A 24967-nucleotide genomic window follows, 5' to 3' on the forward strand; every position below is an offset into this window, starting at 1 on the left:
TAAAGCATGCGTCCTCTCCACTGCCTCTGCCAGGGCCTAGCCGTCCCCAGGGCTGCAAATTTACTGGCGACCTTTGCATTCCATTTGCAGCGCTACCTCCTCTTCTTTGTTCCTCCCCTTCCTTGGGGAAAATTCCACTACTAGGGAGGTAGCCAAGCAACAAAGCATGTGCCTGCATGCAGCGTAGACGTCGGGCAATGCGGCAACCTACCGCCAAGAATTGGGGTGTGTAGCTTCGGACTAGTGGAGCATGGCCCAGGCATTCCCCATACATGTCACGTGATGTGATGAAAGTACTACTGCAAAAAAGTATGCACCGTCAAAATGTCTGAATCTGTAACCATCCCCTTAAGCAAATGTGTTAACTAAAACACACCTTCTGTACCATCTCATTTTGTAAGACACGTGAAGCAAATGAATTGACCAAATAGGCTCATATACAGTCGACACCTGTCAACACCAACACACCCCACAAAATACGTTAGGCTTACTACCGGCCTCAGCATCAGGATACTCTCGTTGTTGTGGCTTGAGGGTGAATTCATTTTAATCAATGCCACCTGCTGGTGTGACAGTGGTACTGCCCTGTTTAACTTCTCAATGCGAGTAAATACATTTCTACTTACAGTTAGAGCTGTCACAGGAAACTCAAAGGGCCATCAAACTACATTGGAAAAAACGAATTCCATGCACTTACACTATGTACGGTTGAAAATTAAGTTTACTAGAATATGCTACAAGACATACAAAAGGTGACTGTACCAAGCATTCAACATGACAAAACACTTAAATGAACACACTGATTGAAAGAAATGACTGACAAAGTAATGGATCAGAAGGAGGGTGGGAGGAAGTAACCATTTAAGAGCGAAAAGAACAAAAGGCCATTCAAAAATTTAAACAAATCCCCACTGTTGTAACTGGTTAAAACAAAACATGTTGCAACCAGACACTGCATCCTTTTAACACCTGAATTAAACAGAGGATTTAAACTGAGAGAATACAGGCTTCCCACTCCTCAAGAGTTACTGGTTTGGTACAGCCATTGTTTTGTCTTCCACCACTGGGTGGAGATGTGGGACCAGACTGGCACTGAGCTGAGAGGAAGGAACGTTGCCTGGCTTCTCCTGGGGGGATAGGCTGGGGGATTGTCAAACAGTCCAACAGGTTTACGAGCGTGTCCATGTTCTGGCGACATACTGTGCTTTGGTGATGAAAGTGCTTGTGAATGAGATTGACTCTTGGTCAAATTGTAACACTGCCAGTAGTACACATGTCTAAATTGAGGCGTCAAGGAAGAGGGAAAAAAAAAAAAATTGAGGGCAAGAATACAAATGCATGTTTCACAATTGTGCCCTCGACTGCATGTGAGAAATTAGGGATGCAACCTCCTTTGATTTAACAAGTTACAAATAGTAGGTCAATAAAAACAAAAATTCATGAATTGTGACAAGACCTACACATTTTGTTATACCTTTACCAAAAACGGTAGAGAAAATAAGTATAAAATGCTGCCACAAACCTCCCATTCTTCTCCATTCATATAGACCAGGGGTTCTCAATCCTACTCCTGGCACCTTTCGGCCCTGCAGGGTTTTTCTATCCATCCCTGTACCAAGTCCACCTGATTAGTCAGGATCGTCCTAATACCTTTGATCAGCTCCACACACCCAATTTAGCTAAATCAACGGACCACTGACCAGTTCTTTCATGTACGCAGAGAAAGGAATGGTGTCGAGCAGAGGGGGCCCAGAAAGCCAGATTGTGAACCACTGACATAGAAAATGTACAATACTACCATCCAGAGAGAGGACTTATGGCTCTCTTACCCCCACCACAATTACAGTGTAAGAAGAATGTTTACACGAGCGAGAGGACTAACAAACATAAGCATGATAGAAGCGTGAGAAACATAACAAAGGATGATAATAAAATCACATTCCTTCCATCCAAAAATCCAAGTGTGTCATCACCGTTCTGGACTGTTTTTCAGTTGGATGTGGAGTTGAAGGTTTTTTTTTGGCTGACAGACAGGGGGCCCGTGGCCCTCGCCTGGCCAAGCCTGGTTCTTTTGTGGTTTACCTGTTCTTTGTTTTAAAAAAAAAAAAAAATCTCAAAGTTGAGAATCGGTGATGCGTGGAGGGGGGAATATGAGGGGGGGGGGGGTGCATGTGTGACTGTCATTAGATGTGGGGGGGGGTACCCCACTTCTCACGCCTCCACTACGCTCTTTTCCTTTTTGTCGCCGTCCTCATGCCAGGTGAGACGCTCCTCGTAGAAGGCAATGACTATCTGTGGGCACTTGTTATTGGCTTCTTTCGCAAGCACCAGGTCCGCCTCGTCAGAGTCCTTCCTGCAAATGAGAGATAGAAAGATTTTATGATCTTGTGTTGCAAAGTAAAAGCTTTCTTATACTAAAAAAGCTCAATTATTTTAGGGCATCTATGTGTAAGGATGTTTTAGTTTGAGGGTGAAGGCTTCGTCTCAGACCTCACAATTGCTTGGACAGTTTTCATATTGCCAAGGTGTGTAAATATTCATGAAGGTCATTAACATTCAAATGCCATTAAAAGTGGGTGGCACAGGTGTAAATGGGCCTTAACTGGTGGTAGGACACTTTTTGTGTACGGTTGTACTGCCCGTCCCCCCAACTTAAGAACCAATTGCTTACGATTAATTGTGATGTACTGCATATTCTGACAACATGCTACATTAGTTGGCGAGAATTAGTTTCACAGCATTTTCACTCTTTCTGTACTCAAAAGATCTCCGTGAAAGCAATTAATCTTGTTGCCAACTAGTATGTTCAGTGTGCATTTCATTTCAAATTATAGTAAAGAACTCACTAAATGATAAACACCTGAACACTAATGTTGTGATTGATTGTGGTCGATTGCTTTTCTTTCCCATCCCTTAATTAAAGACTTGAACTGGGCGTAGGTTCACACTTTGGCCTCTGCCCAGCCGTTGAGAGAGATCAGCATTTGCTTTTTTCATGTAAATGTTTAAGGGGTCTGCATTATTCTGGGCTGAATGAGATTTTCTCACCATTTCATGAGGAACATCAGGTCTCCACATGAGTCTGTGGCTCCGATGATCTTCTCAGGTTCCAGGCCCCGCTCAAATCCCCTCGCTACAAGGATCGCATCCTACAAATAATGGGAAAGGAAAATAAATAAATACGTTAAGGTATCATCTTTTTATATATATATATATAAACTAAAACTTGTTCACAAGTTCACTAAGAGGGAAAGAAAGGAGAAGGAAAGGAAATACTCCAGACAGCAAACCTTTTACGACACACATTCTGAGAGTTACCAGACAAATAACATATGTCCGCCATTAAGAAATCACTGTGCTGCGTAAGTGTTTAACACACTCAATGAACATAAAGCACACTGATCACCTAACAATAACAGTATAAACACATGGACTTGACAGTCTCACTGAGGGCCACTTTAGATTCTATTTTTACTAAAAGTTACATTATTTTTGCTCTGTTCAAGGAGCAGTTTTTTTTTATTAGTTTCAATAAACTGCCCGAAACAGAACATTAGATAGCGTGTGCAAGAATATCCAGCAAGTCGGAATGTAGTCCCAAAACACATCTTTAGATTTTGTCACATGAACAGTCATTGACATGACATATCATTGAAGGAACATAGAAGTACCCCATTCCAAAGATTGATTAAGGCGTTCCCAGTTCTCATTGAACCCTTTGTCCTAAAACTCTAAAGGCACTAATATACAAAGACGTGTCAGACAGAGGGCCATCAGGCCCACAACATAAAACACGGTAAGAATGGAACCTTTTTGCATACAGGATTGCATTCTCTATGCAGAGGATGAAGAGAATGGACAATGTAGAGATATAAAACATCCAACCAAACAAGGAAAACAAACATACAAATAAACAAACAAACAGACAGACAGACAGACAGACAGACAGAGACCACTTGACCGACACAATACGGCATGCACATTCCATTTGCATTTCGTCTTTCACCATCTCACCTCTTTTTTCCGTTTGGTTTTACTGCCTCCTTCCTCATCATCTTCTGTGGAGCTTCTCTTGTTGTTGCTGCTGCTGCTGCCGTCCTTGGGCCGTGCTGGAGAGCTTGTGGTGTTGGAGGGTTTTCCACCACTGCTCGGGGGGGAGCTTCCCTTTTTGTAAGTCTTCAGGAACTCAGCGATGAGGTCTGGACAGTCCAGGTTCTTCTCCGGCTCCCATGTGTTGTGCTTCCTATTTGAATGATCAACATGTCAGACTCAAGAGATGGTGAACTACTGCATAGCACTGCAAACTAAAATATTTGTTTTAAATATACAAAAGAATCAAAACATCAACACAGACTTACTCTGTGAAGCCTTTCCATTTCAGGAAAAATTCAACACGGCCCTTCACAACCCGTCTGTCTATAACCTTCTCAACCACATACTCTTCCTCTTCTGACGACTCGGATGAGTTCCCATCACGTGACTGGTTCTTCTTCCCCATTACTAAGCCTTACTTTGAAAATTCCTTACCCAATGAGGGAGGATTTTCTGATGAGGAGAGGGAAAGAAAAAAATATACCACATGAAATTGGCAACATGGAAAATATTATTTGTTTATTTACATATGCTTTTATTACACACCTCCTGAGCGTTCGGAACTGTAGATGAAAGTACGAATCTGGTGTAGGCAGGTAGTGGAGATGTCACTGTGACGGACGAAAGGAAGTGCACTTCCACCTCCCCCTGTCATCAAAACAAAAGATTCATGATAAGACCATGACATCTCAAAGAGCACTCCACAACCTGCTGTAAAAAAAAGTATATAAATGTGGATATGAAACAACTCGTCAATAAATGACCAAATGGGTCAAGAAGTACTGATCACACAGCTGTGCAAAGAAAGCAAATGTGAGTCTTGCTAGTGTGAGCATTATTAAATATAATGTAAATGGGCTTTTAAATTCAAGGACATACTAACCAGAATATGAATATTGACAAGTTATCTTGGTATCAAAAGTAACAAGGTCTAACTGCTAAGGTCTAAGCTAACTGCTCTGGAGCCACTAGAGATGGTTGTAGAGAGAAGGCTGTTGCACAAGCTGCTCAACATAATGGACAACACTATACATCCCCTACATAAGGTACTGGTCAGACAAGAGTGTGTCTTCAGCCAGAATAAGGTATGTTACAAGTGGTCATTCCTGCCCACTGCAATAGTCATCTACAATAACTTCCCTCTGTGCCAGGAAAGGAGACTTAATTAAATGTAGATTTAATTTGCACATTAATAGCAATATCTTGCCTAAAGGTTAAATTCTATATTTACCATATTCATTTTATGTAGTATAGTAGTACATATAAATCTATCTCTCTCTCTCATATATATCTATATACCCACCCTGGTGATGCCTATGTTAGACGCTTTGGATAAAAGCGTCTGCTGGTATATAGTAATTCTGTGTTCTTTCTTTTTAACTACAGCATTGTGTGTATTTTTGTAAGTTATGCATGTTTTCAGTTATTTGTGTGACTTGCTGCTGCAACACTGAAATTTCTCTTTCGGGATAAAGTATCTATTCATCTATCCAGGTCTACCCTGTCCAACTAACACAAGAACGCCCTGGTCTGTCAGGTTAGGGTGACAAACTTAAAATTACAGTAAGCACACTTCTTAAAACAACAAGGTAATATTAACATGATCACATCATTTATGGTGCATGTATTCTTTCTCGTACACTTCTGGAACACCTTCGCCAAGACCAATAAGCTAACGTGAGCGAAGGTGCGTAGACAGCCAGGTAATTTCTAGCGGTTGTGCATTAAAACTGCATCTGATCTGAGCACCAAACAACATGGCACATGGCGCTTATTATGATACAAATGCAAAAGCAATCTTTCTGCGAAGACATTTGAGTGTTTTTTGTATTGGATTCTACTGAACAGTCGTTAGCCATCATAGCTACCTTTTTAGCCTTAGCAACACGGGGAATATCATTCAGGCACGACAACATTGACTACACACATAGCAGTGTAAATTAAATGTTGCTAACGTTTATTATTAGCGCACATCGGCCAGTGAATCGTGGCTAGCAATCGCCATCGCTAAATTGCATGGTATGATAATCTATCAGTCTTATAAACAGCGAACTGTTAGCTAGCTAGCTATCAACCTAGCACGTCAGCTAGGCTTGTTTTGTTTCCACGAAACACTGCTAACGGTGTGACTAGCAAGGCAGCTAAAATCAGTTAGCTTGCTAGCCACTTATAGCTGATGGAAAGAACTGACACCTTAACTATCCAGCGTCTCCTTCCTACGTTTGCTTTTCAACACTGCTCCATACACATTCCTTTCTCAGTCGTTAGGAAGCTATGACGGCCAGACAAGTTATTTGATTAGCTCATAAGTTAGATCAAGCCACTTTAGTCTAAGGTCTGCCTGCTTAACTAATGTTAGTTACCAAGTCGGGGTTTAATCCAAGGTTGGTTAACTAGCTAACTATACTTTATGCCATTCCAAGAATTGTGAAAGAAATTCAACAGGGAACGTAAAGTACACTCACCGCACAGTTTTCTACGAATAAGAACCAAACTACACCAACCGCGAGGCTAGTCAGCTAAGAAGAAATTAGGCTTCATCCGTAGTTCCTCCTCTCTATACGCAGCTGCAGATGTGCTTGAGCGCGCCAAAATGCACAATGGCTGCCATACGCACGCATGCGTATGCAGTTTATCAAAACGATCAAATACATGATTCTCGATTTGAGTCCATATTATTTTGAAAGTTATCGTTGAATTTAAACGTACAAAGTCTACATTTCTAATTTATTTTAATATACCTGGTGTGTATTAGCGGAATCTGAGTGCCTGAAGGATAATTCAATAGAGTGCTTTGCGAAATGTATTTATCATAGACATAGTCACAAATGCATAACATTTCTGTTTCTGTTTTTGTTTTAATCTAGCTCGATACATTTAACACTGTAACATGTAGACAGTTGAACTGTTGCACCGTGGAAAATGTAACTATTTTCTAATATATTGTAGCCAACTGCAATGCACACCATTATTTTGCTGAAGGTAACGCCCTTTTACACACGCTTCTTCAATTGGTCTAAACTTGCCTCTAAGGCGCAATATCATTGGATCATGTGTACTGCCTTGCATTTAGTCCAATAAAAAATTACAGGAAGTAACATTGTGACGGCAGCGGGAAATTTTGGCCAATTGGATGGCTGCATGGGTGGGTCTACCATCAATTATTTAATCCAAGTCCCCTATCGTTTTTCAGAGTCTGTCCTAGATTCTCCTCATAGCATACTGTAGCTTGGGAGAAGTCGTCAGTACACAAAATGTCTAAAGAGGTAAGGTTACATTTCACTGGGAATCGTTTGATTTTGTGTTATGGTGTGCATATATGTTAAATAATTGAAAATAATTTGCGCACCGAGTCGAAGTAATGGTTAGTTTACTGTAGTCATTGTGATCGAATCCATTGAGATTGCACCGCCATTTTGTTAACCGGAGACATTAGGCCTCATGGGCGTCACGATTTGAGAAACTAAGAGTGTGTTAATCTATTAAGGTCATATGCAATATCCCATTTTGCGTCAAACTTTATGTAAATATATGGATTTGCTTAAACTGGCTTTTGGTGGTGTTGTGTTTGGAGAAAAGCGCTCGCCGCTTTGTTCTTCATCTAGTTAGCCACATGTCAACATGGCGGCGGCATCCTTTCACTAAATAAGCTATCCGATAGTTAGCTAATGTTAGCTATCTCAGGGTGCCAGAAGGATCTCGTTTCGGTGGCACAATTTGTTGTGCAGCATCGATATGTTTATTGAGACCTCATCTGGAACGATTCGTGATTGCGATGGCATTTTTTGCAAGTCTTACGGTCATAGCTGTGAATTTAGAATTTGCGCACAATGCAGGCTAACGCTGCCCATTTCGGTGTATCCTATTGTGTTGTGTCTTGCGTTAGCTAGCCAACATTATGCAACATTTGCTGCACTCAACTGAACATGCGTCTTTTAATCCCCCAAGGTCCCACGTGAACCAGAGCAGCTCCGAAAGCTCTTCATCGGAGGTTTGAGCTTTGAAACAACAGATGAGAGTTTGCGAGCTCATTTTGAGCAATGGGGAACACTAACAGACTGTGTGGTGAGTAGCATGCCTATTCCAGTCCAAACAGAATCGTCAACTATTAATTGTATTTCATTGCATGGAGCCTGAGTGAAGTGCTAATTTATTTATTGTTTTATTTTTAAGGTCATGAGGGATTCTCAGACCAAGCGGTCACGAGGGTTTGGATTTGTCACATATTCTTCTGTGAAAGAAGTTGATGAGGCCATGACGATGAGGCCCCACAAAGTTGATGGAAGGCTTGTCGAGCCTAAGCGTGCAGTGTCCAGAGAGGTATGTTTAGGTCACTATCTCTGTGGCAGTGTGAATCTGGTGATCTTCAGGACACTGATTTGTGTGTTGTCTTGCTTCACTATCCCTCCCCGCAGGATTCTAACAGGCCTGGAGCGCACATCACAGTCAAGAAGATCTTTGTTGGTGGTATCAAAGAAGACACAGATGAAAGCCACCTTCGTGACTACTTTGAACAATTTGGCAAAATTGATGCAATTGACATTATGGTTGATCACAAAACCGGCAACAAGAGGGGCTTTGCATTCGTCACTTTTGATGACCATGATGCAGTTGACCGTATTGTCAGTAAGTGTACCCTAATGATCACATGTCTCATCAGGAACATGTCACATGTTCTAGAGTTGTGTTGAATGCATTACCATGTAACAAATGGGGGTCTTCTTTTAAAAAAAAAAAACAGTTCAGAAGTACCACACCGTAAACAGTCACAACTGTGAAGTGAGGAAGGCCCTCTCCAAGCAAGAGATGCAGAACACTGGTAAGGGCATGAGATGTAATGATTATGCAGCCATTCCATTGACAAATCCTTCTGGAAATACAAAGACTTAACTTTTAATCTATAGGAAGGGGAGGAGGTGGCGGCAGCTTTGGCAGAGGTGGTGGATATGGCAATGACTTCGGCGGTGGACGCGAGGGCTACTTTGGAGGTCGGTGTTATTATTCAATAAGTTAACATGCCAGGGCTATGAGCCTTGTTAAGAGATGTGAAATGTGACCGGATCTGAATTTTGCAGGAGGAGGAGGAGGAAGAGGTGGTGGAGGAGGAGGTGGAGGATATGGCGGTGGAGATGGCTACAACAATGGTTATGGAGGCGATGGTGAGTGTATTAATGGATAGTATTAATACCAGATTAGGTGTTTTTAACAGTATATGTGGCAAGGACTGAATCCAACTGATGATGATGCTAATAATAATAACCCCTTTATCTAACCCCTTAATATCAAGATGTTGCTCCTGCTGTAGGTGGCTATGGCGGCGGCGGCAGTGGTGGTCCTGGCTATGGTGGTAACCGTGGATATGGAGGCGGCGGTGGTGGCGGAGGAGGTTATGGCAACCAGGGTGGTGGTGGCGGCTATGGAGGCAATGGCTACGGCAATGGCTACGACAATGGCAATGGAGGCAACTATGGTGGTGGTAAGACTTGAATGTGATTGTTAATTCTGAAAGACTCATACCTTGCAGCTACAGTATCAAGTGACCTTTGATCTTTTTGTAAATACAAGTCAGTGGTTTACCTTATTTGTGTTATTTCTAGGTAACTTTGGAGGTGGTGGTGGTGGTGCCGGCGGAGGCGGTGGTGGCAACTACAATGACTTTGGCAACTATGGCAACAGCCAGGCATCAAATTACGGTCCCATGAAGGGTGGTAACTTTGGAGGTGGTGCTAGCGGCGGTGGTGGTGGCGGCAGAAGCAGTGGTCCCTATGGTGGTAAGCATCATTCGTAGATATGAGTTGCTTTCTTCCGGCTAAGCATGAAACCGTCTTCTGAACCTCATGTGTCGATGCTCTTCTCTCTCAGGTGGCTATGGAGGTGGTGCATCTGGTGGCGGCGGCGGCGGATATGGAGGTGGCTCAGGAGGACGGCGCTACTAGACTTTTTGGCAGGTTAGTGCTTCAGTCGGTGCAATGCACATTTCCAGTTAATCTGTCATTTAGTGGAATGTTAGGCTTGTATTGCGCACATGTAGTGTAAACTGAGAAGCGGTGTTGAAGCATATGAATCTTACTGAAATGCACTTCCTGTGCATTAGCTTTCATTCTTAAGTGCCTGGTATGGATCTGTAGATGACCCAAGTCAGTCTGCAGGTTTAACAATGTTGTTCCATATTGTTCAACAGGACTCAGTACTTAGGAGAGAGGAGAACAGGACAGAGGAGAACAGGAGAGGTGACAGGGCAGCTGCAGGTTTACTCCCGCTAGATCTGCTCAGCCAAACAGTTGTGGCAGGTTACCGCTGCCACAAAGAAGAGATGTGTACTATAGTGCAAAAATCATGTGTGAGGTTTCATGAAATTTGTGTTTGTCAAACAGGATTATTTTATATGTCATTTCTGGATAAGCATTCCAATGAGGTTTTTACATGTAGATTACTTTTAAGTCAGTCCCATCTTTATTTTTATGTAAATGCAACTAATCAAGTTGAAATAAACTTGTTTCTTTTTTTTAAAACGAGCTCAAGATCTGGTTAGTCTCTTTTGGGGTACGGGGTGGGGCGCTGCTTTGGTTGTTCTGTTGACCTGCACACTTGTCAGATGGACTTGTTGTGGATAGGCAATTGTTGGAGGATGCTGGTGTAGGTGGTTTCAGTCTTGACCTACATCTTGGTCAACATTTAACAGTATAATGCAAAGAAGATTAAAATATCCAAATGTCAATGCTGACTTGGCCACACTGCTAGCGCAATGAAACATTGGTCTTGATGACCACAAAATACTAGTGTAATCAGTTGGCCCTCTGAGGCCTAATATGAAGTGCTTGGAGGAAAGCTGTGGTCTACAAGAGGCTAGCTTACATGTGAATAAAGCTAACCATGGAAGCAAGCTGAGGGAGAGGAGTAGATCACCGCCAGGAGCCAGAGAAGCAGGGGAAAGTGAGTACAGGTCGCCACTCTGAGACTAGCAGGCCACAACTACCAAAGAGCTTAATAAAGCTCCCCTAGGTAAGAACAGCCTTTTCACCTGGACTCTACACGAGAACACTGTATTGGACCATGTTATGCTTGTGAAGTTTTCACTATTCCTGTAGATTACCAGCGGTATCTAGGTTAATGTTGAGAATGTAACTGTAGTCTCCTTTCTACTCTTGAGTAATGCATGCATTCGTAGGTAGTATGACTAGATGAATGCACTAGCTGTCATCTTAAGTGCTGTCTCCTTTTCTTAGGTAATCATGTGAGACCAGTTGTCCCTGGTGCTGGATACAAAGATGCCCATTGAGATGGCACATGGAAAGAAAAATGTGTGTATTTGTTAAAATATATTTATTTTAACCTTTTTTTGTGTGTGTGAAGTGTGGTGCTTATTGTGTCCTTTTTTTTCCCAGGAAGGGCTGTACAGCTGAAGATTTTTTAGAAGATTTTATTTTTTTATAGATTTTTAATAAAATATTTTCATACTTTTACACAATGTGTCTTGAATTTGTATCTGCAAAGGTAGCAAGAAATTGGCAAATGCATACAAAAAAAATACATCTGAACCATTTGGGGTTGTAATGCTCCTGTCTATCAGCCTGCACAGAAGTTCTTGTGACTGGAGAGGATGACTTGCTGTTACTGAGGTTTTTTTTAAAATCGCATTTACTACCAAAATGTATCAAACACCTGGGCAGTTTAGGGAACATGATTGCTTTGCACATTTCTGGAATGCCTGTTAAGTCATGTTTTAAAGTTTCATCACAAACACGTTGTGCAACAGATGCTAAGATACGTGGGCTAATATTGCAGCACATGGGAATATCAGGTAGAAAAATTGGTCTAATGCAAGTTGCGAATAAAGCACATCTGATCCTCTGGTATTATTCCGCATCCAGTGATGCATTGCGTGCCACTAAGTACATGTTGCCATCATTGGTCTGCTGGAGAGCGTAATCTTCAAGGGAGTAGGGATGGCCCTCTTCGTCTCGGAGCTGTGAGAAAACTTTGGCATAGAGCTCAGAAAGGCGACATTTGATGGTGGCCAAACCGCGCTGGAAGTCCAGGCGCTCACGGGCCAAGTGCTCTCGCTGAGTGCGCAGCTGGCCGAGCTCACCCTCCAGATGCACAATGTTCTCCAGTTTGCGCTTCCTGCAGTTTTGTGCTGCCACCTTGTTCTTTCCGCGTCGACGGATGTCGCGCACCAGCGCAAGCTGGGGCTCGTTGAGAGTGTAATGGGTTAGCAGCTCGTTGAAGTCATCTACAGGCAGGTTCACTATCTTTTCCAAAGGAAAGGGGATTTTCAGAGCCGAAGCTCGTCGTTCATCTCTGCTCAGAGGTGTGAGGGCACCATGCCCCTTTGGCCTGATGTATGAGCTTGTACAGGAGCCTGCACGGCTGCCGGATGTACCAGGACTGTTGAGGTGCAGGGCAGTGCTGGGTAAAATCTGTTGCTGCTTGAGTGGATACACAGAGTGTGATTGGTGCTGTTGGTGGATGGGGGGCAAGCTGGGGGCCATGGGGAAGTAAGAGGTGGACGGGGCTCCTGGGTAGTGGTTAACAGGATGGTGGTGATGATGGAAGTCCATGGGATAAACATGGCTGTCTCCTGTCATCCTGCAGTGTTCCCCCATGCTTGCCTCCATTTCATCCTCAGCATAAGGCACTCCTGGCTCTGTGCAAGCATAGGTAGTTACGCTGGTGACACCGTTCTCTGGAGAAGCTAGTGGGGGGCTTGAACCTAGCGACAGGCCAGAGTCAGACTCCATGTCATCAATGGCTGCATGTTGCTGTTTGCTGTGGCTAGGCCCAAGCCCTGTGCTGTGGGAGTGCCCAAAACTGTCTTTTTCAAGACCGTGACTGGCACTCATCAAGTTCATGTGCTCAAGAAAGCTCATGAGTGGTGGTTGAAGAGACTGGGTATTGGGATGCAATCTGGAGGCCAGCTGACTTCCAGAGTGTGCGTAGTGAGGGTCCATACCCGGTCCCAGCCGTTGACATGGTGGCATCACCTCATGGTAGGATCCCTCATAGCCACCAGAGGTAACGTCACACCCCTGAGTTAGAGCGCCAGTGTGGCTCTGATTCATTCCAAAACCTCCAACAGAGACTGCTGGCTCCATAGGAGGATAGGGTCCGTTCTCATACTGGCTGTCATTTTGAACCTCTAGATCCTGCAATGCAGTAACACATACAATATCAGAGAATCACCTCAAACCACCGTGACTTTTCCGTCTCTACCTAAGAAAAGAAAATACCGTATCCTTCAAAGCAAACAATATATTTTTATCAACGTACTACAAGAGGAATTGATTAAAAAGTGACTACTTTTTTTCATAAATCATCAGCTGGATTGAAACCACAAGCCCTGCCCACCTGTGTGTGTGTGTGTGTGTGTGTGTGTGTGTGTGTGTGTGTGTGTGTGCGTGCGTGTGTGTGCCATCCGTAGCTTATGCAGAGCTCACTTAGCTCTGATCAGGTTACATGTAGAAACAGATGGTCATTGTGCAGTGCAGGGGGCTGCTTGCAACGTACAGCACTTGGCCCCTTTTTCTTCTCTCTCTTTATCCCCCTATCATTCAATTGGCCCATTGTTGAAGATTTTACCAGAATGCGTGTGTGTGTTTTGGGGTGTGTTCACAACAGTTTAAATGTTTTAAGGATTTACTTCATTAAAAGTCACTGAACTCTGGAGAGGATTATGATCTGAAATTAACAGCTCACTTGCCCATTTAAATATGTCAACTTTTTTTATTATTTCTAATAATCTTCAAATATTAATCTATGGCATCATGCTCCTTTTAAAATTATTTGTCCCTCTACCAACATTTTCTACTGCATTTATCATTTCTGCTTGCACATTGAGACAGTATACCTGTAACTCTGTGATGGCCATCAGCTCTTGCCAAGTGAAGTCCATCTCTGAATCCTGAGGGTGGCGATGCATCCGGAATCCAGTGGCACTGATGGACATTGATGCTCCCCCATTAAGCCTTCCGAGGTTTGCCAGCCCCTTTGGGCAAGAAAGAGTGAGTGTTAGAAAGTCAGTTTGAAAGTGAAATCCGTAGGTAACAAATTGTATCAAGTCATCTGTGAGACAAATATATAGACAGACCAAGTAACCACCTTACTAACTCTCAAGACTTACCTCACAGTTCTTTCTCAGGGGGAGCATGCAATTGGCAGCTGAACACATTCAGGCAAGAATATTGTTGCAGGCAGCGCGTCTAAGAAATACAAAAAGCAGAACCATGTAATCAGCCTCACACTGAGCCCGCTGCCTCCCTCACTGTTTGCGGCTCTGGAGAACGCCTGAGAAAGCCACAGCTACGCTAATAAAGTTAGCACTTATGGTTCACACAACATGAAAACATCTTTGGGAATCTTAACTCCTTGGCTTAGTTAATCAGTCTCAAACCAGAAACACACCTGACAACATAACACACACGTAACATCTATGAAACTTTGTCCTGTTTTTCCACTCATTTTTTTTTTGTCTTCCCGCCTGTTGGTAATGTCACAAAAGTCTCAAGACATACTGCGTTTCGTTGGGTTGAATTTCTCATATCAGCTGGGCCGCGGGGCAGCCATGCCCTTCCCTGATAAGACAATCTGCTGCACGCCAGCATGTGCCTTCTCTGCTGACCAGAGGATGGGGCTTGACAGCAGACCCACGGGGGGCAACACATGGTAGGGATGACTAACTGAGAGGCTAGTATTCCATAGGGGCATAGGGTGTTGAAATATTTTCAATCACGAAGCTATATTATTCATTACTACTTTATTATGAAAATGATTACATACTTTAGTACAGTGAAAATGATTACATGCTGGGTTTATTTTTTTTACCATACAAGGAATTGTTTATTTTAGAAATATTTTTGTTCTGTTTGAGGCCACAGTGGAGGTCAATAAAGTTACATGCAATGTTTCCGAAGCTGTTGTTTGTAGTTTGTCTGGATCTTGGTGGATCTTGTTTTTTTTTCCTGCCTTCAATCCAATAAACCTGTTTATTCTCAGTGGAGACTTCTTCCAAAACATCACAATTATGATCATGCCACAGTGACGGTTTATTTGTTTACAGAAGCTGTTTTTCTGCCTTTGTGTTTTGAAAATACAATAAACATTTCTGTTATTCAAATGGAATTCATCTGGGTTTCCAGGGAGAATAACCATTCAGTTCTTTGTCATGTACAACATTATAATGAAGATATTTTTTTTAAAGAAAATGGTGAGAGATCTTAATTATCCTCAATGTTTTAGCACTATGTCATGCAGTGTGGTCATTGTTAAATCATTTTCTTTTTAATTTATCAACAATTAAAAACAAAAGTGAGAGACTAAAATTCTCATATCCTGCCCTCACCACTGACTGAGGAAAGTTTCCTTTCTCTGTTTCCCCTTCTTCACAGGCAACCCAGCACTGGCTAACCACCTCGGTTTCAACATCAAGACCGGTCCTGCTTAGCCCATGTCTTTGTACCGCACTAATGGCCCATATGGAATGAGCTGTCATGAATGAGATTCAAAGGCTTGTATTCCAGCACCCTGTCTCATAGACCACTGAGACTATCTGCCCTGTTTTGGTTCTGTGTCACAGTCATATTCGCGATACATCAAAATGCAGCTTCATTGCAAAGGATGTAGTTTTGGTTCATTTGTCTCTCAACATAATTTTTTCTAGGATTTTTGGTCTGGTCGAATATTTATCATTTATATATGACAGACAACATGCTGAGACAGGATTAAATGCACTTCTGAATGTATGTAAAATGCCTCATGTGCATTTCAAATGTTTTGGTCAGAGGAAACTAAATGACATAAATTTAAAAAAAAAATGTATGCTGAAAGCTGCATTAAACCCAAACTATGGACAATAACTGAACGCCTTTCTGTATTTTACAGGGTCCTGTAGTTATATTTTAGTGTATCTGGACTTGCGTATGTCAAAGCAAAGTATTAAGTCAACTTTATCCATGAAAAAGTTTTTAGAGGGTTATAGCCTCAAAGATTCACATAATAATTGATTTTTCAAATCAACAAGAACAGACCAAAATACACATTGACATGTTCTCAAAACAATGACACAGGCTAGATAAACTGATGTTGGGAATGAAGAAAGCAAAATCAACATACCTGAACATCATTTTCTTGATTGTTATGAGCAAGTGACTTGAAATGAAAGTCTCGGAATGTCACATAATCCTGGCAAGAATTAGCAGAGGTGAGAGGACAACAGTTTTTCAAACTTGGAATGAATAGCAGCACATTTGAATGAGTGGTTGCCTTTCACCGATAGTCCTTAACTCCAGACTGTGCATGTGCGCTCTCTCTCTCTCTCTTTCTCTCTCTCTCTCTCTCTCTCTCTCTCACTCACTCACTCACTCACTCTCGTTCTCTCTCACACTCTCTGTCTCTGTTGCTCTGCACTGGCTGTCACTCGCATAAATGGGATGTGTCTGTGGGCGATGTAAGCAGCTTTCCTGTAAAGCACCCACACCACATTTTTTTTGTCCGTTCTACAACACCAGCAACCCTCCAAACCTCTTCTACACATATTTTCATTCTCATAACACAGGCCGGCAGGGTAATTCATAGCACTCCGCACACACACACACATACATGTACAAAAAACACCCACAATTGATTGGCCATTATCCAATATTGTGATGTATGGTTTATTAATTGCAAATGTCCAAAAATACACACCTTACATTTTAATTATTGCATAGTTGTGGACAAAATACATTTTACATTCAATACCTCTGGATTTCAGATGTTGTAATACAAGTGTACATTTTCTGTAGGGAAACCCCAAATTTAGATTGAAACTTGGTACGGCTTGCATTTCACCAGATCAGTTTTGCTGTTTTTTCTTCGGAGGACACCCACATTGGGTGCTTTGTTGTTAAGGTACTAGGTTCTGTGGAGTGCGCTCCAAAGCACCTTGAGTTAAGTCTGCCAGGGCTGAGGGAACCCAGGCAGAAAGTAGGAGTGGAGGGAGCTAGAGGGTGTGGGGGAGCGATGGGATGGGGGGTGGCTGGTTTGTGACTTAGTTTAGTGGGGATGGAATGTACACCTCCAACAGGTAAGAAAGGCCACATTGTTCCTATACCTGGCAGGGAAGCCACTGGCAGAGAGAGGGGGAGCGGTAGAGAAGAGAGGCCGGGAATGTGTCTTACCTCTTATGTAGCAACTGACCATCTGAGTCTTAACCCCCTATTTTGGAATTCTTGGGCTTGATCAATCAATAGGATTGTTTTGGAACAATTACTAGGGATGTTTGTGCACTGGCTGTGCAACCCCAGTGGTTCACAAAGATCTCTTTGCAGTCATCTGAAGTGCTTTCCATTCACCTGAGCGATGCCATTGAATGGGGTTGTGCCTTATCGGATTACAGCACTCTCTAACACAGCACTGCTCAGGGATAGCTGATTTACACTAGTTTAAAAGGCAGCGCAGGTGAAAGACCATTTGAGGTGCACAGATAGCCATTGTAATTACATGCGAGCCACACTGTGAAAGAATTGTACACCCTGTACACCGGAGACACATTTGAATGAATGACAGAACACAGTGGTATTAGCAAATTAGCATTCATCGCTACCCAGAGAGTTTTTACTTAAGGTCAGAAACAGGTCTCATTGGGTTTAACTATAATGGATTGGAAACTCAATGAAGCGTGTTGTAGAAGGAAATGTGGATCCATCTTGCACGGCAAACTTCATAGATGTCTGAGAATTCAATAACCGCATCTTCAAGCAAAGAAAACCAGCCACTGGCAAGCCACACTGTTATATGTGTCTGTGCTCACGTCCCATTACGGAGGACGTAGGTGGCTGACAAGAGTTCAGAAAGGTGGGTGTCTACCCGGAATCAGCAGAAGGGACTTCCCAAAGTTTTCGGTTCTTAGCCCCCACCCACCCTACTTACCCACCTACAAACACGCCAAGAAAACAGCCTGCTATTACTGCGACCACAATGGTTTGGGATCTGGCTGAGATTCCAGGCGGTACGCCTACTCTCTCTGGCTTTCCCTGAGCATAGTTTAGGTCAACAGTCTCTTGCATCTTTTCTTTTTGTCTCATCTTTTCTTTTTTTTCACGCCACTGCATACATTTCTTCAGGCTCTCTTTCATCCTGTCCGTTTTTTTTGTGCCTTTTTTCATCATCTTCATCACCTCCTCTTTACTTCGTCCCTCTGGCCTGGTGCTTTTCATACACTTGGTCTCTGTTTCCCATCTCCCAGGGGTGACCTCAGGAAGTCACACTGCTGTCTGACCCACAGACCTCCATCCCATAATGTCAACCTCTTTGTTGCTAAGAGAATCTTGGATATCTCCTGCTGTTGCACTGACTCATCAACAGAGCCATCGAGACATTTAATGACAACTAGCTTAGTTCTGCCACCCCAGCAGTGATGCAGTCATGAGGCACAAGCTACATTAAACCAGAAGTTGACACAGAGGAGTATGGATACTTGCAAAAACATGGAAAAAACCCTGTTGTTAATTAGAATGAGGGCATTTGTTTCCTCTGTGGTCATGTAGGGAAAATTGTCAGAGCCAGTTGCTGGGAAATGGGAAAACAGGGGAGATGGCTTAAGGCGATGATGGAAAGTATATTTATGTTTGTGTGTGCGTGTGTGTGTATGTGTGTGTGTGTGTGTATCTCTGTGTGTGTGTGTATGTGTGTGTGTGTCTGTACATGTATGTGCATATGGGCGTGTACCCACATGTGTGTGTGTGTGTGTGAGTGTTTGTATGTGCAATCATGTGTAAGTGTTTGTGTGTGTGTGTGTGTGTGTATGTATGTGTGTATGTGTTCATGCATGTGCATGTGGGCATGTACCCGCATGTGTGTGTGTTTGCATGTGCACTCATGTGTAAGTGTTTGAGTGTGTGTGTGTGTGTGTGTGTGTGTGTGTGTGTTTGCATGTGCACTCGTGTGTAAGTGTTTGTTTGTGTGTGTGTGTGTGTGTGTGTGTGTGTGTGTGTTTGCATGTGCACTCGTGTGTAAGTGTTTGTGTGTATGTGTGTGTTTGCATGTGAACTCTTGTTTAAGTGTTTGTGTATGTGTTTGTGTGTATATGTGTGTGTATACATGCATGTGCATGTGTTTGTGTGTGTGATATTTATTATTTTCATAGGGAGGTATTGTCACTAGTGCTTAACACAATGATTACTATATTGTTTAAGGTAATTCCATTATTGTAGTTGACTTATACAGTATATAATCTTTGGTATTGTGACCATTGTGTGCAAAATACATGCAATGATTATATCATTAGCTCTAGAATTATTAATGTAGGTTAGAGACTGATCACAGTCTGGGGCAAGGCTGCTTCATTTGCCTAAGTTGACATCATGTTGTATCTAATCATCATCAGTTTGTTATAAGTAGATAAAATAGATAGTTGCAATAAAAATATTTCAAACAATATTCCTACATCTGGCTAATTCCACTTTTTAATCCACATAACCTGTGTCTAAATATTTGTTATTTAGGAAACCAAGGCCTAATTCTTATTAAATAATGAATTGGACGCTGTGTAAGTTGTTACAGTGCATGCAGAATTGTGCAATGACAGAAACCGAGGTCAAAGCAATAGCACAGACGGCTCCTTGTTCCCTCTCTCATGCCAAAAACCACAGCAGTTAGAAGCTCCCTCCAGCAGCACCTAATGCACCCTTTATCAGCTCCGAGCAGAACTTCCTCCACTCAACCTGCCCCTTGCCTCTGTCTTCCCTTTCTTTGCAGCAATACACCACTAGACACTCACACTCACACACACACACACACCCATACACATTCTCTCATATACTGGACATCCACATCCAGTCTACTGTCTTCATTGGAAGACACAGACACATATACTGGCATTGGGCAGTCATGGAAGGTGTTGAGGATGAACTCTTTGTCTCCCACATCATACAGTCACTTATGACTGACATTTGCATGAAAGCTTTTGTTGCATTGCAACAGATGAAAAATAATCAAATAATCTTATCTTGTGATGATGATTGGGTTACTACCCATGTATGCAATACAATTGTGGGTTCTGGTTCCTCATTTTACTGGATACCAGGTATAACGTCTGGGTAATGACAAACATTTTAGCCAACTGTAGGAATTGTTCCAAGGATCTGAATACAACGAAACTGAAGCAGAAGTGTCCTCTGAACATCTTGAGAAATACTGATTTAAAAAATTCAGAAACGCATTAAATACTGATAGTGAATGTATATCAGTATCACACTATAGGCCACATAATATATAGTAGTGTAGATATACTGTCTATAAAGAGTGTTATTTATAGGCAGGCTTTTTTAAGGCAAGAAAGGAAGATAAGAAACACATAAAACCAAAATCAAATAAAATTGTCACTCATAATATACTTTAATAAGGGCAGTGGCCATTTAAAAATGCTTTAAATGGTATAAGTGGACCTTTACTCAGAATGTTTTAATGATCGTATTATCGTATGTCAATTTGAGACCCCTTTCTTTGAAAACATGAAAAGTTGATTAAATAATGTGTTCTATATACGTTCTTACTCTCTCTCTCTCTCTCTCTGTTTCTCTTTATATCTGTCTCTCTCTCTCTCTCTCTTTTTTACAATTCTGTACATGCATGGTATCCTTTCCAGCTACAAGGGTCATTTCGAAATAGTTTTGTGGTAAAATTGTGAAAACCTATTGTTACATTGCAAAACCTGTGGGTAAGCCACAGTCTTACTTTGAATTTAACCCTGTTGAAGCAGGCCTATTGTTCCATAGAAATACATTAAGGGTAGTTTTGCATTTTTAGAGAGGAAATTTAAATTGTTTTGTCAGCTATGAAACACAATAAAATTGTTACAATATTAATGATGCAGGGTCTGAAATAAATTAAAAAGAGGACTTGACTTGAAAAAACTACCTGTAATCATCCTTAAGAAAACACAATTATGGATATCCACCTGGAAAAATAATTATTTATTAACTGTGTCAAAATAACTTAAATGGATAAAAATACTTCATTTGTAGTTTCATGAATATATGTTATGTATTTTAGAAAGAGTTACCTTTGGAATAGAAGAAGTTCTAGCCCCTGCTTTAACCGAAGGTGCATATATTAACCGAAGAGTAAGAATTCATGATTATGTGTATTCAATCGGACATGTAGAACAAGTCTAAACATTCATGTTATGTTTTGCCAGATGTAACAATAGAACCTGTGGCTGATAAACTGAAGGGGAGCAGCGACGGGAAATAATTACATAATGCGAGGTAAAGACCAGCTTTGCTCTATGTTTCAGCACCACGGTGCTTACAGCAATCTCACATCCATGTTTCTGACCAGACTCTAAACAGGGTGCTATGACCTCTGATGTCATTCAATTGGGGATGGCAACAAAGACCAGCAGTGTAAGGGGAAAACCCCGATGGGATTGGTTGCACTGTGGTGCTTCCCAGAAGAGGTGACCAAAATAATTATCTTGGTTGACTGTAGGAGGATGTTAAAAAATATCTGTTTATGGGATCATACAGAGAGCTGAATGGAAGTCAGTACCACCGTGGTCAGTTTGTAAATATAAATGGAAAAGATCAACTTCATTCAGTGTAGTGCTTGGCTACAAGACAGCTTTATCTGTCAGTAATATTGAACATAACAATATGTTAATAAATCCACTAGGCCGCAGGCGTATATCCACTTACTGTATCGTGTCTGTGTCTTGCTGTGGTAGTGTGGGAGTAATAAGGGTAGGATGGTTTCACCGCTATTGTCATACCTACTATGTCATTGCCTAGGAGTTTAGCCCAAGACCTTGAACTACTACATTCAGAATCATCCTTCTTTCTCTAACCTCAGTCAGGCACCCAGAAATAGATGAGCGCTGTGACCACAACATCAGCACAATATAGGATGCATCTTACTGTAAGCCCTGAAATACATTGACAGGCCTGATTGTTGGTATCTTGGGAACTTCAGTGTAAGCCTGTAAATCTCACAAAATATAGTGACATTTTCTCATGTTTCATACATGTCCTACAATCATGTATTCTAAAAATACACTATTGTCATGCACAGACAGTCAATAGTCACATGTACATGCCATTCGATTGTGAATGCTAGTGTCACATACAGATTGTCCATGTTCCTATTTAAACATTTGTTAATAGATAGATAGATAGATAGATAGATGGATACTTTATTAATCCCGAGGGAAATTTAGGAAAGGCTAGGTTGAACAGTATGACTATTGTCAAATGTTAACATAATTCTCTGACGCTATGCCCTGAGCCAAGTTATTTTAGCAATCAAAATCTGTACTCACTTCTCTTTTCTTTCTACTTGAGTTCCATTCCATTTTTAAGTCTATTTAGTGGTGTAGGCTATCTGAATCACTGTGATTTTCTTCAATTCTTCAGAAGGTCTACAGTAGGCTTACAAGTTTCAATTTTGATTTTCCATATGGAAACAACAATTCATGAGTATCAAGGAATTTCAATTGAGCTACTTAAATTATATATGCATCTATTTTACGAAGGCCCTAATTTTCAACAAATATTTCAATGACGAAATCATGGGCTGTCATTGTTTTCTGTCTGTTATATCAAATAGGCTAAAGCACAGAGCAGTTCTTTCTACCGGAATGGATTGAAGAGAGAAATGCTTCATTTGTAAATGAACAACAGTGTTCATAAGACAAAGCATACAGGAGCAATCTTCCGAAATTACTCCTGCGCTGAAGAATACGAGTTTCCGTTTCCGTTTTGAAGGGAAGTGAGTGGACCAATGAAATCTAGTTTGGCAAGTTACCTAAACATTTAGCTACAGCGATGGACAACGCAATTTTGGTAAAGTCATCGGCACATATCTAGCTCATATTTGTCACTTTCTTTTGAGATTGCTAGGATTCTTTCTTTGAGTTAATTATTCGGTTATCTGACTAACCTGCTAGATTTCAGTAGAAATGGTTGCTTACGCTGAGCCCGTAACCACCAACGTTAGCGAAATGTTGTGAGTTCATAACCTCATATGCAGCTAATATGCTTCTCTAACGATAACTAGCGAATGATAATCAGAATCAAATTAGTACATTTATCCTATCTGTGATACTAACAGTTTTTCATTTTATAGTTATCCTTAATTCGTATGATCTTTGTATATCTTACATACTGGCCAGCAGGTTAGTTAAAGACTAAGTTAACACTAGCCATTATCTCGAAAGATAAGAACCAGCTAACGTTAACATTATTGTCAACCAACTTTGTCATGCCGACATACGTGTCCCTCAGACGTGTCCCTCAAATGTGAAAGTGTTTTGGGCTGACGTGGCTTGGTCAAACCAGAAATCCTTTCACCGTGTTTGTAAACTTGTCGGAGTTAATAACGAAGTTAATATTTCTGAATTGTGTTTTATTAGGAACCCTCTTTGCTTACAGTTAAGGCAGTCCTTATTATGGACAATGATGGGGAGAGACTGTATGCCAAGGTGAGACCAAAAGCATGCGCCTACTGGGTGTTACAAGCAGTGCTACTCAGCCAAGTATTCTAGATTAAACTGCAGCGGTAAACAGATTGTTGTCACCATTAAAACACCATTACAGCTGCTGCCCTACCACCAACGAGGGGATGTTTTGTCTACACTGTTAGTTTCATTATATGTAGGAGAATTAAATGTCACCTTTCCGTTTGTCACCACAATGATGCTTTCAGATTTGCATGTTATTTCAGAAAATCAAAACAACATCTATAGGAGAGGGTGTCACACTGTGCGGTGTCTGATAGAAACATATTATGCTCATTGTGTAAACTCCCCCTCTTGATCAGCTTTGGAGTTATACTAAAGTACAGCTATAGCAGTTCATGAGGTTTGCCTTATGGAAGTAATGTTTTTTTTAGAAAATGATTCCTTTCACTCATCTTTACTTTGACTGTTTTTCAGTATTACGACGACACATACCCCTCTGTAAAGGAACAGAAAGCCTTTGAAAAGAACGTCTACAGCAAAACACATCGAACAGACAGTGAGAACAAATTCTTTCGGCACAAAGAAATATCACAAATACATGCTACTTCAAATATTAGCTCAGCAGTACATTAACTGATGAGTTTGGTTGAGAACAGACACACAACGATGAAGATATAATCATCATATTGAGCCTTGAAAAATAATCCCGGTGCCAGTGAAATATTTATTCTTTCCTTCATTATTCGTTCCTGATACTTGAGAGAGATGTGTTTTGCTTTTTTTGTGTGTTAAACAGGTGAGATAGCCCTTCTTGAAGGTCTAACTGTGGTTTACAAAAGTAACATCGATTTATATTTCTATGTGATTGGAAGCTCACATGAAAATGAGGTAAGTGTCACATCAACACTCATTGTCTTGTTCTTGTCCTGTTTTGTTGTCTCTCTGTAACCAGTATTGTCCCGTTCACAGCTAATGCTAATGGCAGTCCTGAATTGTCTGTTTGACTCTCTCAGTCAAATGTTGAGGTAAGTAAGAGGCCCTTGGTCAATCCCACTTTACATTTACATTTAGTCATTTAGCAGACGCTTTTATCCAAAGCGACTTACATATGTGCGACTTACAATGTATACACATTTTACATTTTCACTGATGGCACACTGCACATCAGGAGCAATTAGGGGTTCAGTGTCTTGCTCAAGGACGCAACCTTCTGATTACTAAACGACTTCTCTACCACTGTACCCCCCACTGTCGCACATTGCCATGTACGTATATGTATGCTTTGATGTGCAACTCCTTTGCATGTATGCAGGAAGAATGTAGAGAAAAGAGCACTGCTGGAGAACATGGAGGGTCTGTTTCTAGCCGTGGATGAGATTGTTGACGGAGGGTGAGTGGAACTGGAACTGTTACCCTCCCCTGAGTGGGCACACTGTTGTAAAA

At 41.6% G+C, this 24967-nt stretch overlaps 4 protein-coding genes across 10 annotated transcripts; 2 read left to right on the forward strand and 2 right to left on the reverse strand.

Moving 5' to 3' along the window:
* Positions 1-703: 703 nt before the first annotated feature.
* Positions 704-6689, reverse strand: cbx5 (chromobox homolog 5 (HP1 alpha homolog, Drosophila)). The gene is made up of 6 exons (XM_042706921.1): positions 6558-6689; positions 4639-4740; positions 4359-4545; positions 4015-4243; positions 3049-3149; positions 704-2353 (listed from the first exon to the last, which is right to left on the reverse strand). The coding sequence occupies exons 3-6, from the start codon at positions 4496-4498 to the stop codon at positions 2212-2214; spliced, it is 612 nt and encodes a 203-aa protein (XP_042562855.1). The 5' UTR covers positions 4499-4545; positions 4639-4740; positions 6558-6689; the 3' UTR covers positions 704-2211.
* Positions 6690-7250: 561 nt separating this feature from the next.
* Positions 7251-11555, forward strand: hnrnpa1b (heterogeneous nuclear ribonucleoprotein A1b). Of its 4 annotated transcripts, none has more exons than XR_006152165.1 (12): positions 7251-7358; positions 8041-8157; positions 8266-8412; positions 8508-8718; positions 8834-8911; positions 8997-9080; positions 9168-9251; positions 9380-9568; positions 9690-9863; positions 9955-10040; positions 11319-11393; positions 11478-11555. XR_006152165.1 is itself a non-coding variant. In XM_042706919.1 (11 exons), exons 1-10 carry the CDS (start codon positions 7347-7349, stop codon positions 10026-10028), a joined length of 1170 nt encoding a protein of 389 aa, XP_042562853.1. In that variant the 5' UTR covers positions 7251-7346; the 3' UTR covers positions 10029-10040; positions 10274-10607. The 4 variants fall into 4 exon arrangements, 2 of the variants coding, with proteins under 2 accessions (XP_042562853.1, XP_042562854.1); XR_006152166.1 differs by having other exon boundaries at positions 11482-11555; XM_042706919.1 differs by lacking the exons at positions 11319-11393; positions 11478-11555 and adding an exon at positions 10274-10607.
* On the reverse strand, positions 11497-16443 carry nfe2 (nuclear factor, erythroid 2). Of its 4 annotated transcripts, none has more exons than XM_042706915.1 (4): positions 16201-16443; positions 14213-14291; positions 13940-14077; positions 11497-13238 (listed from the first exon to the last, which is right to left on the reverse strand). In XM_042706915.1, the coding sequence occupies exons 2-4, from the start codon at positions 14258-14260 to the stop codon at positions 11949-11951; spliced, it is 1476 nt and encodes a 491-aa protein (XP_042562849.1). In that variant the 5' UTR covers positions 14261-14291; positions 16201-16443; the 3' UTR covers positions 11497-11948. The 4 variants fall into 4 exon arrangements, with proteins under 4 accessions (XP_042562849.1, XP_042562851.1, XP_042562852.1 ...); XM_042706917.1 differs by lacking the exon at positions 16201-16443 and adding an exon at positions 15431-16190; XM_042706918.1 differs by lacking the exon at positions 16201-16443 and adding an exon at positions 14604-15407.
* Positions 16444-22798: 6355 nt separating this feature from the next.
* copz1 (COPI coat complex subunit zeta 1) lies at positions 22799-24948 on the forward strand. Its single transcript, XM_042706922.1, has 6 exons — positions 22799-22907; positions 23477-23545; positions 23999-24080; positions 24321-24412; positions 24494-24549; positions 24837-24948. The coding sequence occupies exons 1-6, from the start codon at positions 22890-22892 to the stop codon at positions 24916-24918; spliced, it is 399 nt and encodes a 132-aa protein (XP_042562856.1). The 5' UTR covers positions 22799-22889; the 3' UTR covers positions 24919-24948.
* The last annotated feature ends 19 nt before the right edge of the window (positions 24949-24967 follow it).

This window comes from Clupea harengus, unplaced genomic scaffold (genome assembly GCF_900700415.2).
Source record: "Clupea harengus unplaced genomic scaffold, Ch_v2.0.2, whole genome shotgun sequence".
Classification (NCBI taxonomy): domain Eukaryota; kingdom Metazoa; phylum Chordata; class Actinopteri; order Clupeiformes; family Clupeidae; genus Clupea; species Clupea harengus.